The sequence below is a fragment of the Pelodiscus sinensis genome, chromosome 6, assembly GCF_049634645.1.
Source record: "Pelodiscus sinensis isolate JC-2024 chromosome 6, ASM4963464v1, whole genome shotgun sequence".
Taxonomy (NCBI): domain Eukaryota; kingdom Metazoa; phylum Chordata; order Testudines; family Trionychidae; genus Pelodiscus; species Pelodiscus sinensis.
The window spans coordinates 109,074,127-109,092,043 of NC_134716.1; the positions used below are offsets into that span (position 1 = coordinate 109,074,127).

Here is a 17,917-nt window from a genome sequence, read left to right on the forward strand (position 1 = left end):
GGTGCTACTATCCAGTGCCAATTAACAATGAATTCCTCCCCCCCCACACACACACACTTTTCTCCTTCCACCTGCAACTGGCCCCATCTAAAATGCTTGAGGAGGGAAACAAAGATGTACAGGCAGTCCCCGGGTTACATGGATCCGACTTACATCAGATCCCTACTTACAAACGGGGTGAGGCAACCCCGCCCTAGCTGCTTCCCTCCCAGCAGACCAGGGAGACGCAAAGCTAGCGCCCACCCCCCCCCCCCAGCAGACCAGGGAGATGCGGAGTGGCTTTTCTCAGCAGACACCTCAGCTTGAGAATAAAGGACTGAGGGAAGTGAGGTGTGGGAGAATAAAACTGAGCCCTGGAGAAATGTTTGGCTAGAGTTTCCCCTACAATATGTACCAGTTCCGACTTACATACAAATTCAACTTAAGAACAAACCTACAGTCCCTATCTTGTACGTAACCCGGGGACTGCCTGTACTGGAAGGCTCCCAAATGCAGGCAGGGAAAAGGCCAGGGGTTTGTAACTGGTATTAAATCTTTGGCAAGATCCCATTGTTTGTAATGCACAGTAGGCCAGACACAGTAAAGCTGAGATAGGCCACACAGTGCTTTAAATTACAGTTCCACAGTGGGTGGGCCATGTGTGAAATTGACCAAGTGAGGCCAGCTGGCAAGACTGCCGGTGGCCTCCATTTGAATTTCTGAGTATAGCAGGACTTGAATTCCCATTGGCTCACCACAGAATCTTCCTCTGGCAGGAGCCATTGGGACAGGGTGTCGCATTAGCAGTTGATCCATCTACTGTGGCTAACAATCCTAGTTGATCCATCTACTGTGGCTAACAATCCTTTTTTTGCTACTACTGCTCAGCAAAGGAGCAGTGGAGGATGCGTGGTACTGCTTAGCCTGGCGTAATATCATGTAAACCTTGCAGTGAATCTGTCCTGAATGTAACAAAACCTTCTGCTTCCTGGGAGCCGCAGCAGAGAGCAGCGACGGATGGGACCCAAGACGAGGAGGTAAGCCTGCCAGCTAGGATGCAGTAGCGACGGCGGGGAGAGGAAGTAGCTCGGGGTGGGCAAAGGGAACCTGCGGGCTGGTGCGTTACGGTGGACGCCCTGCCAGCTGGACCGGACGGCATAGACGTTTGAGTCCCTAGGGCTGTGGGCTGGGGTCTGTGAGAGGGGGTGGGCCCGGACCCCCCACTCCGCACCTTTGGAGGCTAGCAGACTCTCGACTGAGAAGAGGCCCTATTGGCTGGTGGTGGGACAAACTTGGACGCCGGAGGGCAATTCAAAAGGTGATGGGAGCACAGGACTGGGGGAGAGACAGCTGTGCCAACGGGGCACCCTATAGACCCGTTTACACTCGTCCATAAACAGACAATACATTCAATGGTGACTGTTTTAGGAAGGGTTGAAGGTGACGGGAATTCAGCCCCAGCTTTAATAATCATAATGTGTGATTGGTCTTCCTGCAAAATAAGTAAACCTTTAAAAAGAACTGATCTTTGCTTTATTCACACAAAGCACCTGTAATCTCTTAGGCTACTTCTACATTGGCATGATCTTGCACAAATGCTCTTTAACACAAGAGTTCTTGCGTTAAAGTATTTGCACACACTGGCATGTGCCTTTGCGCGAAAGATGTGCTTTTGCGCAAGAGCATCCGTGCCAGTGTAGACGCTCTCTTGCGCAAGAAAGCTCTGATGACCATTTTAACCATAGGGCTTTCTTGCACAAGAAATTAATGTTGCCTGTCTACACTGGCCTCTTGGGCAAGAACAGTTGCACAAGAGGGCTTATTCCTGAGCGGGAGCATCATATTCTTGTCCAAGAAGCACTGATTTCACACATTAGAACATCAGTGTTATTGCGCAAGAACTCATGGCCAGTGTAGACAGGCAGCAAGTTTTTGCACAAAAGCGGCTGCTTTTGTGCAAGATAGCACCAATGTAGACATAGCCTTACTGTGAGACTGATTGTGAGTCCACAGCAACAGAAAGTGCCATCACAAACTGAGAATTATGGCACTTTAGCATGAACTCGTGGCAGATTAAATTGAATTCTCTGAGGGGAAAGATACTTCTCATGGTAAGATTAATTTGTTATAATTTATCTTAACTTTGATACATTTTCATTTTTTTTTCTCATTTTGATATAAGAAAAAGCTTTCCCGGGATGTGCTATTTGCTTGCTGCCTGTACTCATACTTAGAAGTTTTCCTAGGCACCATTGATTGTTGCAAATCCAATGTTTTCCAGGTTTTAAAAAAATCTTTAATTTTAAATCTCCTGCTGCTTTTCATTTCTACAAGTCCCCCAACCCACTATTTTAAGTTTTCTTAACCTCAACTTTTCATTTCTGGGAATTCTGGGTAGGATGAAAATAATGCTCTTCCTAAAGTAGATATCATTGGCTACAGCACATAACTTTGCTTTCAAAAGTACACAAACTACTTTTACTCCTGAATCTACTGAGTAGCAGAGAAAGAGTTAGCTTTCTACAACGAACATGATCATAACTCGATAGTAACTAATTTTCAGATTATTTATAGCTCATTCTTATTTGCAGTGGTCATTCCTTACAGAAAAGCCTTTTATCTTTTGACAAAACCGGCATGGCTTTAATGGGTAGGAACTGTTTAAATGAGGTAGTTTCAGTCACTTGCCTTCTGACCCCTTTCTTTAACATGTGATTGAGTGCCGGGGGTGTTTTTGCAAGGAGTGAAGAATAAATAAATAAGGAGTAATTGAGCTGTCATGTTGTCCAGTTAGGACCATAGTCTGCTGTTGCCATGGAACCCATACTTCATTAAATTAGTCAATGAAGAGCATTTGGTCCATCTCCCTGATGAGTTACATGTGTTCCCTGAAGATTAGAATGGGTAAACTTCACAAACAGCTGTCTCATTCAGAATACTAATGGGGTAGGGTGGAGGGAATAGTTTATGTATTAAGATGGAAAGGCAGCCTGCAGTCTGAAGTAATTAAACTGTTTGATGAAGAGCAATACACATTACTATTAGTCCCTTGCTAGTGAATATATATATATATTGTTTGACTATTTAGGTTTTATTCAGACTGCCATTATAGCCTTAAGTTTTAAATGCTTAGAACTTCCTGAACAAATCTAATTCTATTTAAATGGCCCAGTGTTTATTCTCAGTCTCCAGGAATGGGTTTGTTACATTTGGATTAAATTTTTGCCCAAATGCAAATGGAAGGGGAGAGAAAAACCCTTAATCTATCAATAGATGTAGAGATGTCTTATGGAGCTTGTCTTGCCATAGAAGGCAGGTGCAGTCAGACCTGATTATTGGGGGAGCCTATGCTCTGACCCAAATCTGCAAAGAGACTTAGACTCCTGAACTCTGTCCAGGCTCTGCCTAGATTGCTGGTTCTTGTGTTGATCCCATAGTTAAGCACCTGTCTCTCCTCATGAATTAGGCACCTACGCTCCCTGTATTTCTCAGGGTTTGTGGATTCCATTATTCCAGTGCTTTTCTAGGTACCTAGAAAGTTAGGCAGTTGCTCTGTGGTGCAACGCTGAAGTCCCTTGGTGGATTTAGGCCTTTCTCTAGTCACATGTGGTCCTCCCACGCTGCAGTGCACAGATAGAATTTCTCCTTGGGTTATCTACCCTGCTTCATTCCACACCCATACTCCCCTCCAAAAAACAGACAAGTGGTTTAAGCCACAGTCTGGCTACAAGATTGGTACTACTTATGTAGATATGGCTTAGTGCTGCCCCTCATGATGGAGTGATGCAAGTGTTTGACTATGCAATTCCAGAAGCGCACAGTGAAATGAGCACAGCAGTACGTTAATCTCCTTTTTGTCAGTAAAACAGGGACAAGTAAGAAACTAAAATTTGTACATTGAACATGAGTGTCGTTATCTTATATTCCAGTACTGTGAGTTGCTGAGGGTCCTCATCCACCATTGAGCTTTGGGATGTTGTTCGTGTATTAAGCCCACACTTCTCAGAGTAACCAAGGGCCAGATTTTTAAAAGTATTTAGGTTTTGGGTGCCTAGTGTCTGGGTGTGTAACTCAACACTTTAAAAGGGTTCAATCTTTTTGAGGACCTACCCTCTGAAAACCAGGGTCTTTTAAGTTGTCTCAAGTTCCATGTCCAGAATCATTAGCTACTTTTGAAAAATTTTAAGCATAATGATAATAACTGGTGTGCTGGGAGAGGCACAAATGAAAAACAATGGATATGTGTAAAATATTTTGCCTGAGGTAGCAGGTTTTTATTAAAATAATTCTTTAAGGATGACTATACTGAAGATATATTTGGTCTCCCAGCAGACGCCCCTGCAGTTGTGAATAATTAACTCCCTGGATCTGTCTTGAAGTGTGCCCTTCTTTACAGTGTTTACAATACAAACTTGGATAAGGTCATATATTTGCCTCCCATCATGTAATGTAAAAACAAGCGGGTGGCTTTTTTTTTAAATGGCATGTTTTTAAAGTTAAGATGCGGTTGGAGGAAAACCCACAAAGTAGACTGATATTGAGGGATTGCAGACACTGATATAGCGTGCACAGAAGATAGGTGACTCATGAAACCATTCAAGCCAAACTTGAAAAGTGGACACAGATGTTGTACGCTTGAATGTTAAAGTGCCTGTCTTGCATTGAGTGAACATTTGAGCCTACTTCTTATATCACTTATCTCTAAGAATTTTCCATATTCCCAATAGTCCATTAACTTGCTATTGCTATTTCTAGTGCAGAAATTCTTTAGTAAACTATGCATATGTCTTATTTACAACTGACATAACGTCTATGTGTATCCATTCCCCATAATCAACGTGGCACTATCCTGCTACAAGGTTCGTAGTCCAGGCAAGAAGCAGAAAATACACCACAGGACCACACACTGCAAATAATGAATAACTGAAGGGACTGTTATTAGTTTGTATTACCAGCCACCTAGTGGCCACAACTGAGAGCAGAACTCTATTATGCTATGCAAAAAGGAATACCTCTGTCTCTAAAAAGCATAGCTTAGGCGAGATGGACAAGGCATGGATGTTACAGACGTTAAGTGAGTTGCCCAAAGTGACACTGGAAGTCTGAAAGAATTAACTGAATCCCAACCTCCTATGTCTCAGTCACAAGTCCATCTTTTCTGCAGTTTTCAAACATGTGTGGCTAAGGAAGATCCATCTATATTGCTCTGTGGACATGGAGTTCATGCAAGAAATCAAGATCAGTTTGTGAATTATTTGCAAGCCATAAAAATACAGAGCTGTCAAATTCCTGGTTTAATGCTGACTGTTCAATCAGCTCTCTTCTAGATTCCAAGTCCTATGCTCTGCTCATGGCACCACACAGAGTAAGGTTCCCAATATCTGTGTCACTATATGGGTGTCAAAAAAACTCCTTCCTGAATAAAATGAACCTATTACTTTTATCCTGTGCATGCAAGCAAGCAACGCCAGAGTTGCATTTTATTTTAATTAAAACTACAGCCACCGTGAGCACTCCAAAGTGATGGTTATTCTAGCAATGATACAATTGGACAGAATGGCTTCGGAACTTCACATAGTTTATTCTAATAACTGCAAGGACTACACAGAAAGGGACTGTTTATTTTACTGTCTCTAAATGTAGAATGATGACCAAAGCCTTGTCAGAGAGGTCAGGTCTGACAAGAAGCACATATACACCTTAGGCCATTGATGACTGATAGCCAGATTTCACATTCTTCAGCTCTAATCTCTTTATAACAAAATGAAACCTAAAACGAACCTGAGAGAAATGTCAGCTCTGGTTAGTATTATCTCATGTGCCATATATGTAGCTGTGTATGTTTTTGGTGGATCAGTACTGTTTACTTATTTTCTGCTTAGTCAGCAGTACTATTGTTCTAATGGACATTTTCAAAAGCCATATGTTTTTGTTAGTAATCTGAGCTGAACTCTGTAAGTATTTGTGAATGGGGGGAAAACAGTCTTCTTATGCATTGCTTTTCAGTAGCTGTGATGGACTTTTGAGGCAAAGCATTATAGTGTCCATTCTATAGATGTTTCTGAAGCATTTTTCCCAAAGTTACTGATCCATCAGATGGAATAAAGCTACAAAAATTGAATTTAATCTGCCTTCAACCAGTATTATAGGTTTTCTAATGAAAATATCTGATTAAAAGGTTAAAGTTCCTTTTTCCCTAGTTGATCATAATAATAACCACTCTTTCCTTACCCTGCTTGTTTTTATATAATAGTAAATTGAACAGTAATACTTAGATCCCCTCTCCCCCAGTTAGGGTTGTGGCACTGAATCTTTGCTTACAGACAGCCCCCTACAGCCCTAAACAAATACCAGCAACTATGTACCACACAACAGAAATACTAAGCCAGGAACCAATCCCTGCCACATACCCTGTTGCCAACTCTGACTGCATATTTGCCCAAATGACACCATCATAAGATCTAACCACATCAGCTACACTATTTACTAATGTTGTATATGCTACTATGTGCCAGCAATGCCCCTCTGTCACGTACATTGCCCAAACTGGACTGTCTCTATGCAAAAGAACAAGTGGACACAAATTATACATCAAGAATGGTAATATTCAAAAATCAATAGGAGAGTATTTCAGTCTCCAGGGATGCTCAGTAACAGTCTTGAAAGTTGCCATATCTGAGCATGAATCTGCAGACCTATAAATCTTATGCAAACTTGACACTATCAGACGGGGTCTGAATAGAGATGGCGAGTGCCTTCCTCACTACAAAAAGTAATTTTCTCTCATTTAGTATTAACACTTTCTCTTCTACTGTTGGGAGTGGGCCATATCCACCCAGACTGAATGGGCTTTGTTAGCACTGGACCTCCACATAGCAATGTAGCACCCCCATCTTTATATGTCTATGTTCTTGCCAAAGTGAAGTTTCCACTTCTTGCATCTGACAAAGTGGGTTACAGCCCTCAAGTTTATGCCCAAATATATTTGTCTTGAAAGTGCCACAGGACTCTTTGTTCTCTTTTTGAACCCCTATCTCTTCATCATTTTCTCTGCACCAATGTTCCCTCTAATCTTTTCTCTCCATGTGAAGAATAAATTTTTATGTGCACCAAGGCTTGTATGAATGTGCACCACCAGTAGAAACAAAAACTTAGTTGTGGGTGCTCGGCTAATCAGCTGGGCAGCATTTGGCTCTCCTGAGTGGACACACAAGGACCCAGCTTAGAGGTAACACTGCTCTTCGCCATTAACTTCTCAGTTTCTTTTCCTACCTCACTTCTGCTCTGTCATACCTTCTCAATTGTTCCTCTCTTCCTTCTGTCTTGTTTTTATCCCTACTTCTCTAAATGCAGTGACTTCACTCTGCTTCCACCAGAGCTGAATGAGGGTACCTGTATCAGCCTCTCGCTTGCCTCTTTGCTTTCTTTCCTGCACTTATGTTCTCCTATTTCCTCCCATTACTTCTATCCCCATTGTACTCCTCACTTCTGCTTTTCATTTCTCTATCCTTCTTCTCACTGCTCTTCTCTATTATCCTCCCAACACTTCTCTTTTTCTTATCCCACGTCATCATTTCTGCCAGTTTTCATTCTCTGCAGTCTTCCTTGCTCTGCCTTTCTCCTCTCCATTCCACTAGTCCTCTCTCTGCCTCTTTTTCTTATCCCACGTCATCATTTCTGCCAGTTTTCATTCTCTGCAGTCTTCCTTGCTCTGCCTTTCTCCTCTCCATTCCACTAGTCCTCTCTCTGCCTACTATTCCTCTCTATCAGCCACTAAGGGTACATCTACGCAGCAGGGCTAAAGTTGAATTAAGCTATGCAACTTCAGCTACGTCAATTGCGTAGCTTAAGTCGAAATAGCTTAATTGGGCATTTGGCGCTGTCTACACAGCAGGAAGTAAAAGGATAAACACTCTTCCCTCAACTTCCCTTACTCCTCATCAAATTATGGTTACTGTGAGTCAGAATAAAAAGTCCCCCATCTCAACATTATTTCAAAATAAAAGCTTGTAGTCTAGATGTGCTCTTTGTTATTTTAGAATAATTTACATTATTCCAAAATAACGCTTCTGTGTAGACGTACCCTAACTGACTAGGAAGAACTGCTTGCCCCCATGTAGACTAGTTACTGTATAAATTATTCACTAGAGAAGAGGCTTTCTTGTGCCTTCTCTAGTCTCTGATCCTACCTGCTCTTAAAAATGAGATGTTGCAGTAGATGGACTATTAGTCTGAAATAGCATATCAATTCCCAAGTAATCCAAGAGAGGGATAATTTAGATGTATAAACTTCAGGTCTGGAATGCTCCTTGGAACCACATGTTCAAATTTGAACAAATTCAGTTTATGCCTTCACTTTTCTGAGACAAATCACTTCCAACACAGGTGTGTAGAGATCTTTCTTATAAGAAAAGTAATATGCAAAAGGAAAAAAAATCAGTTGCACACTCTTAATGGATTCTTTGATTTAGAAGATCTGAAAAGTATCTTCAAAATCTTTTATTCAGTTTGTTTAAACATCAGGTTGGTTCTGCCTTGGTTTCACTTGCAGGCTTTAATGATAGCTGGATTACAGAGGATTATGACAGCAAAGATACATGGTGCAAACGAAACCCAAGTGAGAGCAGTAGTGATTCTTATTCAGACTGTTTATTTTTTTCTTTATTTAACATCTTTTTAATTCACACAGATGGGAAATGTTTGGCAAGATGTCAGTTAAATATCAGCACTCTCATTCTTTCAGTAAAGGGCTAAAAAAATGCACATCTCTGAAACGTTCAACAAAACTTCTAGCAAAACTAGGGATGACCAGATTTGCTAGAAGTCTTGTTGGAAGTTTTGCTATTTTTAAGGTGTCTTTTTGTGCAGAAGAAGTAATACTTTAATGTCCTCTTTATACATCATAATCAGCCTTTAAGATTACAGTTTTTTAGGGGAAGTGCCCAGAACAAAAGAGTTCTGACTGAAGTTTTTAGGTCCTATTGTAATAGTATTTTGAATGTCAGGGTTTACCATGTATCTTTTCACATTGTTCTCAATGATTGTGCCCATCTGCTCCTGAAATGAGCATATGAAACTTTCTGTGTTATTGAGCAGTTGATTAACCTTGTTTCTGAAATACTCAAACTACTCAAGAAAAAATAAGAATTTGTATAATGTTTATTATTTCTTATAAAAACACATAGGGCCACTAATGTCTGTATTCCTGTAATAAACAACATCAAGGAAATTGTTAATCTGCATCACTAGTATGATGAATTCTTCATCTGCTTTTTGAGACTGCTCCAAAATTTCATACACAGCTTTTATCAACTTTATACATACTTGAGTTATGCAAGTCAAAACAAAACAATTTGGTTCGATGTAAGGACAAGCATCTCTCACACCAAAAAGCACTTTATGCCTATTTATTGTATTAAATAAAACAAACAAAAACTTCCAGATTATTCCTGCCTGAGGCAGTCAAAGCACTTCAGTGTTTTCTTAACCAATGGCACACTTCAACACTTTAAAAAATATAACCCTTGTGCGCCTAATGGGCTCGGCCTCATGTCCATAAAAATGAAACAAAGCAAAAAGATCAAACCCACATCTTTTGTGTGTTAGCTGGTGGTAAAATTACTAATTGGAAAAACAAAAAGCCCTGTGTTTGGATATTATCTAAACTTAAACTTGTTTTGGTATATTGTGATCATATTTAAAATTCGTTAATACTATGCTTTTTTAGACCTTGATCTTGCAAATATGTATTGTAAATGCTTAACTTTGTATGTATGTAGTCTCCTTAAAGTCACCTATGTCGAATGAAGCAAGTGTAAGGCTTTGCCATAATGGGGCCTTTTGTTGCTAGTTTTTGTAAAAGATAAATAATATTGTTGATAGTACAAACTTTCTTACATAAATGGGTGATGAGAACATAAAAAAATAAGGGTAGCGTAGGTACTGAATTACAATGTTACATATTACAAAAATTACAGCAATGATTTACAATAATCTAATCATCCCCCTTAGCCTATCTGGTGTATCTTAATAGAAAAAATAATAAAGCCAGGGACTTTCCCAATATGTGAAATTTTGGAACCTATCTAAAGTGTGGTGGTATGGTTGGAGGGGGTATGAGCCAAATAGACCCATTTGGGTCTATCTCTTTAAATTAAAAACAAACCTGGGGGAGGGGAACTTTTACTGCTTGTGGAAAAAATGCTGGATTAGCATTACTAGAAAATAGTTCTTTTGCTACTCCTTTTGTAGGAAGAGTACGGGTTGTAGCAGTGCAAGCTTTTCTTCCTTTCAAACACTGTTATTGGATACCCATCCACCTTGGGAAGGGGAGGGAGAGAGAAGGAACATTATATGGAGACAGGTGCTTACAAAGCCCGGAGATCCAAACACCAGGTTCCTGTCTTTTGTTCTCTATTATCTTAGAATTTAAGTCAGGCTGAGTGAGAAGCTCAGGGCTTATTCCTGCCAGGAACACCCCCAACACTATTGACTTCAGTGAAGTAGGACTGGGCTCTGGCTCTGCCTACTCCTTATTTTGGACATAAAGAACTAGAATGGAAAAAAACACTTAAAGCATTTCCATCCTAAAAACAGAAAATCTGCCAGAAAGGACTATATACAGAAGCATGTTTATTATAATTGTGAGAGAGGATCTTCCAGTACCCTCAAAATATAAAAGCTCATGTTGAGAAGTAGTTTTGCTAGTTCATGTAACAGAACAAAACTGTGCACTCCTTATCACAGGAAAGCAGAGTTTGTATGGCAGCTCAGGGGAGATTTCTGAAAGGCCCTTAACTTAAATCCTTCCAGTTTGCTGCCTCCTTAGAACTGATCTAATACTAACTTCTCAGGTGATACTGGACAATTTATACACATTTATTCACAACTTGGTCTTTTTTTACTATAATGTAGTTAGCAGATTAGTTGTGGGAGTAAGGTCGTCACAATCTGGTATTTAAACTCTCTGTTCCTCAGTTTCTCTGGCTGTAAAATAGGGTTCTAATACTACTTCTGTAAATTGTTTTGAGCTGTACAGGTGAAAGTGCTTAGAGTTACAGCCTGTCTTATTTGTCTCATTGTTGCAGACAACACCCTTGCTACAAAAATGCATTTAGTGATTTAAGATTTCTCAACTCTCCTCCCAATTTGCAAAGGTAGGGTCATTTTGCAGGTTTGTTCCTGTATGGTATTTGTTCCCGAAGGGATTTTTAACGGTGAAAAGACAGGGTGACATGATGCAGTGGGCCGCAGCTGATCTCTCTGTGGATGGTAGGGAAGGGCTAACAGCACACAAGGATAAACAACTCTCCTAGCAGATATTCTGTGGCTATTCTGTCCTTGTGAGGGAGAATTTGAAGATAAGGCAGAATCTGGAAAGCAGCCATGTGCAGACACTCAGCCTCCCATCCTTCCTCCGGCACAGAGCACCAGTTATGTGTGCGGTTGGATTTTTCTGTCTCAGCGTCTTTGGGACCTTTTGTTTTTTCACCATAATCTCTCTGGTCCCTCCCCCCTCGTGTTTCGTTCTCTTCCTTCTGCTATAGGAGCGCTAGGCAGAAAAAGAGAGCAGGGGATACGGCGGGAGCCTGAGTCATTAAAAACTGACAACAACCACCAAGGGAGCTTTCCCCGCGTTTAACACGAAGAGAGCACGAACGGCGTCTGGAGCAGCACCGGGAGAGCCCTGCTCTCGGAAACTGCCTCTTCCCACCCCACCCCTATACACACCTCTCCCCCCCCCCCCCCAACAACCACACACAACTCCAGCGCGTCTCCCCTCGGCACTCGCCTGCGGACAAGGACACGGGCACTAGGGAGCTACTCTCTCGCCTTCATCCCCTTCTCTCGCTCCCTCTCCAACATCTGGCTGCCGCAGCATTCGACTGCTCCCCTCTGTCCCCCCGCCCCCAACATCTGGCTGCCGCAGCCTTTGCCTCGTCTCCAAGCCCCCATCCCCAGGTTCCCTGTCCGCTCTTCCGGATCATCTGGCTGCCGCTCGCCAACCCCCTTAGCTACACCACTGTCCCCACTACCCGCGCCTCTCTGCAGCCCCTGGCTACCGCTGCCTGCCCCCTGTGGAACATCTGGCGGCCGCTCCGCTCCCCCGCCCCTCCCGCTAACATCTGGCCGCCGCTGGGCCGCCGCAGGGGGCCGCTCTGCTGCTCGGCGGGCGGGGCAGGCAGGGGCTGCGGAGCTGTGCTCCGAGGAGGCCGAGGGAGTCGCGCAGAAGCAGAGGCCGCCTGATGGTGCTGCAGGGCGGCCCGGCTGGGTGGCGGCGGCTGCCCCGGAGCCTGCCCGCCCTGCTGCTGCTCCTGGCTTTGGGGCACACCTGGACCTACCGGGAGGAGCCCGAGGAGCGCGACAGGTGGGTCTCGCTGCGCCGCGCCCCGGCCGCTCGCCCGCCCCGGCTGCACCTGGCTAACGCCGCCTCCTCTCTCCGCCTTCTCCGCAGGGAGGTTTGCTCCGAGAACAAGGTCGCCACCTCCCGGTACCCGTGTCTGAAACCCAGCGGCGAGCTGGCCACCTGCTTCAGGTGCGCGGGGCGGGCCGGGCCACGGGGGTGTGTTACAGGCTGGGGCTGCAGCGCGCGTGTGTGTGTGTTACTGAACGACACTGCCGTGTGTGTGTGTGTTACTTGGACGTGGGACTGTCATCTGTGTGTGTGTGTGTGTGTTGTTGGGGCTGCTCCCGCTGTGTGTGTGTTATCACCAGAGCTCAGGACTGCCGCCTCCGTGTGTGTGTGTGTGTGTGTGTGTGTGTGTGTGTGTGTGTGTTACAAGCACGTGGAACCGCCGCCCCCATCCCCCGCGTCCCGTGTGACGTGACAGCGGTGTCCTGTATGGTGTAATTACTGTGTAATGTGAGAGTGCATCTAGTGTCAGAATGGGATCTCTCCTCCCCTGTTTCTGCCCCAGTGCCCCGTGGTGGTAGCCAGTGTGTGCTTGTGTAAGAGAACGTATATGACTGTCTCCTGGAGGGTGTGACTGACGCTTGTGTATAATACTGTGTGGTCCCTACGTTATGGCAGCCTCCTTTGGCAGGTGTGTCTGACTTTTGTGTGGCAGTGGGGTGGATTATGATAGTGCGTGCTTTTCTTTGTATGCTTGGATTGATGGTGTATTCTGTGACTGCGGTATTGTGGTAGTGAGTGTCATCACCACACACACACACACACAGCCTCTGAGGACCCTTGTGGCAGTCAGAGTGGCCACAGTTGGGTGTGTGGCATCAAGCATGCTGCAATGTTGTGCCCAGACTTGGCTCAGTCCTATGAGCAGGTCCCTGCCTGTCTATATGAGAATGCAGATGATCTCTTTGTGGGTGTTAAGATGGATGGGGTGTTATGGCACTTGTGTAACTGTTGTGATCAGTGAGTGATGGGGTGACAGTGAGAGTGTGCATTTTGTGTGTGTGGAAGAGTGTCTATTTGGAGGCTGTGGGGCACTGAGTGTGGTACACATGTAAACATTCATGACAGTCCTATCGAGAAGACGAATGGCTGGTTTAACAGTTGCATGTTGTTTATAAAAGTTGTATCTAAAGTCAGCCAGGAAGAAATGTTTAATGTTTGACTAGCTCTGTCATTTTTCCCTTGCAAAGTCTTTAAGCAGCTGTGTCTGCTTAGCGCTGAGAGAGAAGTCAGCCTATGAAGTGAATGGGATGCCCTGTGTTCAGCACTTGCTCTGGTGTTGTTGAATTAGGGACTGTAAATGGTAACCCCTCTGTACTACAGGTTGAACCAGAGAGTTTGCTGACCCACAGGAGGTCAATATTGTCTAGCAGCATTACCAACACTTTCACCGCTTACTGGGCTCTTAGAAAACAGTTAGGGGTAAATTAGAGCTAAATAACAGCACAAAACACTGAGAATCAGGACTGGTGGCTGTCAATGAACTTTATGGGACCAGGAAACTTGGACACATCCATGGTAAGTGGACATGCAGCTAACTAAAATCATGCCAGTCAATAGATGTTTCCAGAACAGAGGGAATCATAGAATCATAGAACACTAGGACTGGAAGGGACCTCGAGAGGTCATCGAGTCCAGTCCCCTGCCCCCATGAAAGAGGTTCAACCTGTGGTAACATTTGCTAAATGATAGCTGCTCTCCATCTTCAGAAATGTACAGTATGGGGAGTAGCACTGTAGACTTTCAACAACATTGCCCTGATAGCATTTATCTTCAGTCTTGAGGGAACTTAGAAAAATAAGGGAATAATTCAATCCCTGGGCCCGTTTCATACTTGACCTCTCTGCTGTGACTACCAACGAAGATACCAACTTGACATATTTTTTTAAAATTGTACACACTTGTCTTTTATGAACCCTCTGAAAACACTGTCATATAATTATGGCTTTTGCTCATTGCTGATTTTCATCTGTGCCAGGCTATTGCACATGTCTTAGAAGTGAATGGTTTCATATTCCACAGGAGTACAAATTAAGGGACTGATAGTGATCTATGAATTCCTGCATGTTTTGCATAACTGAGACCTCCACTTGCCATATACTAACTAGGACTGCATTTAAAATCAGCGGATATGCCTTAGCTAGCAGCCCCTAGATTTGAATGTCTGGGGCATGTTGGCAGGATGTTCACAGTGGAGTGGTCTTGGACTGTGGAACTCCGTTTCCCCGATCTGAAAAAGTCAGAGTTTAACCTTTTGGGGTGTGGTGCAAAAATCCATCTATTTGGCCTTTGCCTGAGATAAGTTGATGGGAAGGATGTTATGAATGGCTTTCCTATGGTTATTAATCAGAAATATTGTCTCTGAGTTTCCACTTTTTATCATATGTTTGTACATTTGAGGTATGTCCTTTTTATGTCCAGTTGTTTGCAAGAAATTGTTAAAACTAGAGTTGTTTCTGTTATAAATATACCCAGAGCCTTTGACAAAGACACAAACAGCACACAAACCAATATCTAATTACCAGTGTCCGCTGAGTAATCTAGTCTCTTCCAGACAAGATGTTTAGTCCATGAGAGAGCATTTCCCTCAACATAGCATGCACACACACAATGCAGTCACCTCAGGAAGTGGCTAAGCGATCTGCTCTTACATGTAGGGGGCATGTGATACTGTAAAATCACCTTGATCCTAGTTAAAGGCATTAAAGAAATCAATTAATAAATGACAGAAAATAAAGGGGAATTTTTTAACAAAAATCTCTTTTGGTGACACGCTGCTTTTTTCACAATGCCTTTTAAGCAGTTTTAGCCTATTTAGCCTGTGTTGTTTGGGTCTGTAATTCGCGAATTCCATCAAGTGTATTTTGTTTCTTCATCCCTATAAACTTGTTATGTTTTAGCAAAAAAGAGCTATATCAATTTGGTTTTCAATAACATTGCCTTCTAATGTTCAGATCTTAAGCATTGATTTAGCTGTGCCAAAACAGAGCACTGCTCCAAATTTCTCTGTTTTATTGAGAAGCAATCCTATTCCAGGTTCATCCTATTTTTCTGGCTCATCTTGATTCAGTTTCTTTCAATATTCATTCAGTTGTGTCAGTTTTGAGGACTCTACTTGATCTGTCTCTTTTCTGTTTGGTTTTATAAGAAACAATCCCATTCCAGGCACATCCCATTTTTCTGGCACCACCAAACTCTTAAATTGTTTTAAGTTATGCTAAGAGGAATCTGTATACCTAATTTGGTGCTCCTTACTAACTCTTAGGAGGAGTTCTTGATCAAACAGACAGGTAAACTGTCTAAAATATATAGTAGGTAAATATAAGTGTTTCGAAAATGTAGCTTTGTGGTGCACATTGATTCTGACTCTCCTCTAACTGTAAACGGGGAATTGTCACTAGTAGATGTGTTTCCGGGGAATGATTCTGGCATAACTTTTTTATCAATGACCTGGAAGAAAACATAAAACCATCACTGATAATGTAACCATCACAGATGCCACAAAAATTGGGAGATAGGTAAATAATGAAGAAGACAGACTATTGATTGAGAGAGACTTTTATGTTTGAATATGGATCAATATGTATATCTAGGAACGAAGAGTGTGGGTCATATTTATAGGATTGAGGATTTGGCACTGCTGAAGCCACATCTGGAGTAATGTGTCCAATTCTGGGGCCCCCATGATTAGGGGGCTGGAGCATATGACTTAAGAGGAGAGACTGAGGGATTTGGTCTTATTTAGTCTACAGAAGAGAAGAGTGAGGGGGGGATTTGATAGCAGCCTTTAACTATCTGAAGGGGGATTCCAAAGAGGATGGAGTGAGGCTGTTCTCAGTGGTGACAGATGACAGAACAAGGAGCAACGGTCTCAGGTTGCAGTGGGGGAAGTCTAGGTTGGATATTAGGAAAATCTATTTTACTGGGAGGGTGGTGAAGCACTGAAATAGATTACCTGGGGGTAGGAGGTGGAATCTCTATCCCTAGAGGTTTTTAAGTCCTGGCTTGACAAAGCCCAGGCTGGAATGATTTAGTTGGGATTGGTCCTGCTTTGGGAAGGGGGTTGGACTTGATGACCTCCTGAGGTCTCTTCCAACCCTAGGATTCTATGCTAGGAAGTGATGACTCTGAAAAAAGATTTAGGGGTTGTTGTGTCTAAACATCTGATTATAAGTTCCCTTATTATAGATACCAGTTAACTGAATTTTCCAGATATTAAAATGCCTGATAACACAACTTGTACTGTAATAGGCTATGCTACCAGCAAGTCTGTAAGGCTATGCCCAGAAGAATTTAAAATACATGAATATTTTCAGGTTGATGCTAAGGCATTTCTTTACTAGTGTGCTGACATGATAAACGTGCTAATAATCAGCAAGTCCATGGAGACTTGAGGTAGGGTGTGGCTTGGTGGTGAGCTTATGAATAAAGATGAGCAAAAAGTAGGGCCAAGCCAAAGAGAATATTTTGATATTATTCACTTGTGATCATAGCGACCTTGTACATGCCTAGATGTGTTTTGTTTTCTTCTAGTATGAGTACAGTTTGGCCCTGTGTTTTAGTTTGGTTTGTATTTATTTTTAGATTTTGTCTTTATTTTCATAAGAGAACAGAGGGAAAGATTTGAATAGCAATTGGCGCTTCAGTATTTTTAAGCCTTACTTTTATTTTTTAGCAGTAAATAAAGTAGTATGTACTAACAATAAGATTTCAAACCCCATATACACTGAGTTCTGGTCATTCCTAAGTACATAATACAATACAGGGCTTGATCTTGCATTTCTGAGACACTCAGAGCTCCAGCTGAAATGAGAGAATCTAAGCAGCATAAGGAAAGCAAGTCTGAGCCCTTGATTATGATGTCTCCACTCTCAGATACTTGCATATGGCATCCTTAATCTGGTTATCTCTTTTAAACAGACTCTAACAATGTTATTGGCAAATTAGACAGGTATTAGCAAAGTTCCTTCATTGTTCCAGGGTACATGTGTGTGACTTGGCTAGTGTTTGGTAAGTCATTCATTCTGAACATCTTGCAATAGCCTTAGCAATAGCTCTGACACCCGGTAAACTTTTTCATTCCTTATAGGTATTTTTTGTGGTTGGTTTTCTTCATTCATTTTCATGTCATACAGTGGTGTCCTATATTATTCTTGTGCTTCCTATCAGTGTGGTATGATTGAAGGGAGATTCTCACTTTAACTTGTGGTATAAGGAACAATTTTAAATGGAACAGACTGCAGCTACTTTATCATAAGATAAAGTAGCTCTGTTCCCATGAGAATATGGTAGAGGTTAGGATTATTTTCATGTTAAGGAGGTTAGCCTGTAATTTAATGTAACGACGCAATCATACCAGAGAACTTCGGAGGGCAATCTAGGAAATGTATGAATACTTATTAGAGTTGTCCTCCTTTTTAAAAACAAACAAAATGTAACCCCACAAGAAAGTAAGTCATGCGCTGTATTTTCAAATGAGAGAAAATTATTCTATTATGTTAAAATTCTATGATAAAGATTGGTTTA

The 17,917-nt window shown here is 42.4% G+C and overlaps 1 protein-coding gene across 2 annotated transcripts in view; it reads left to right on the forward strand.

The window, feature by feature from the left end:
• Positions 1-266: 266 nt before the first annotated feature.
• CCBE1 (collagen and calcium binding EGF domains 1) overlaps positions 267-17,917 on the forward strand; it is a 189,283-nt gene continuing 171,632 nt past the window's right edge. Inside the window, exons 1-2 of one of the 2 annotated variants that reach the window (XM_075932600.1) lie at positions 3,133-12,346; positions 12,434-12,514. In XM_075932600.1, the coding sequence (XP_075788715.1) occupies positions 12,225-12,346; positions 12,434-12,514 (203 nt within the window). In that variant the 5' untranslated portion in view covers positions 3,133-12,224. Of the gene's footprint in view, positions 1,017-3,132; positions 12,347-12,433; positions 12,515-17,917 lie in introns of those variants that run through there. The other variant, XM_075932601.1, reaches the window with a different exon arrangement.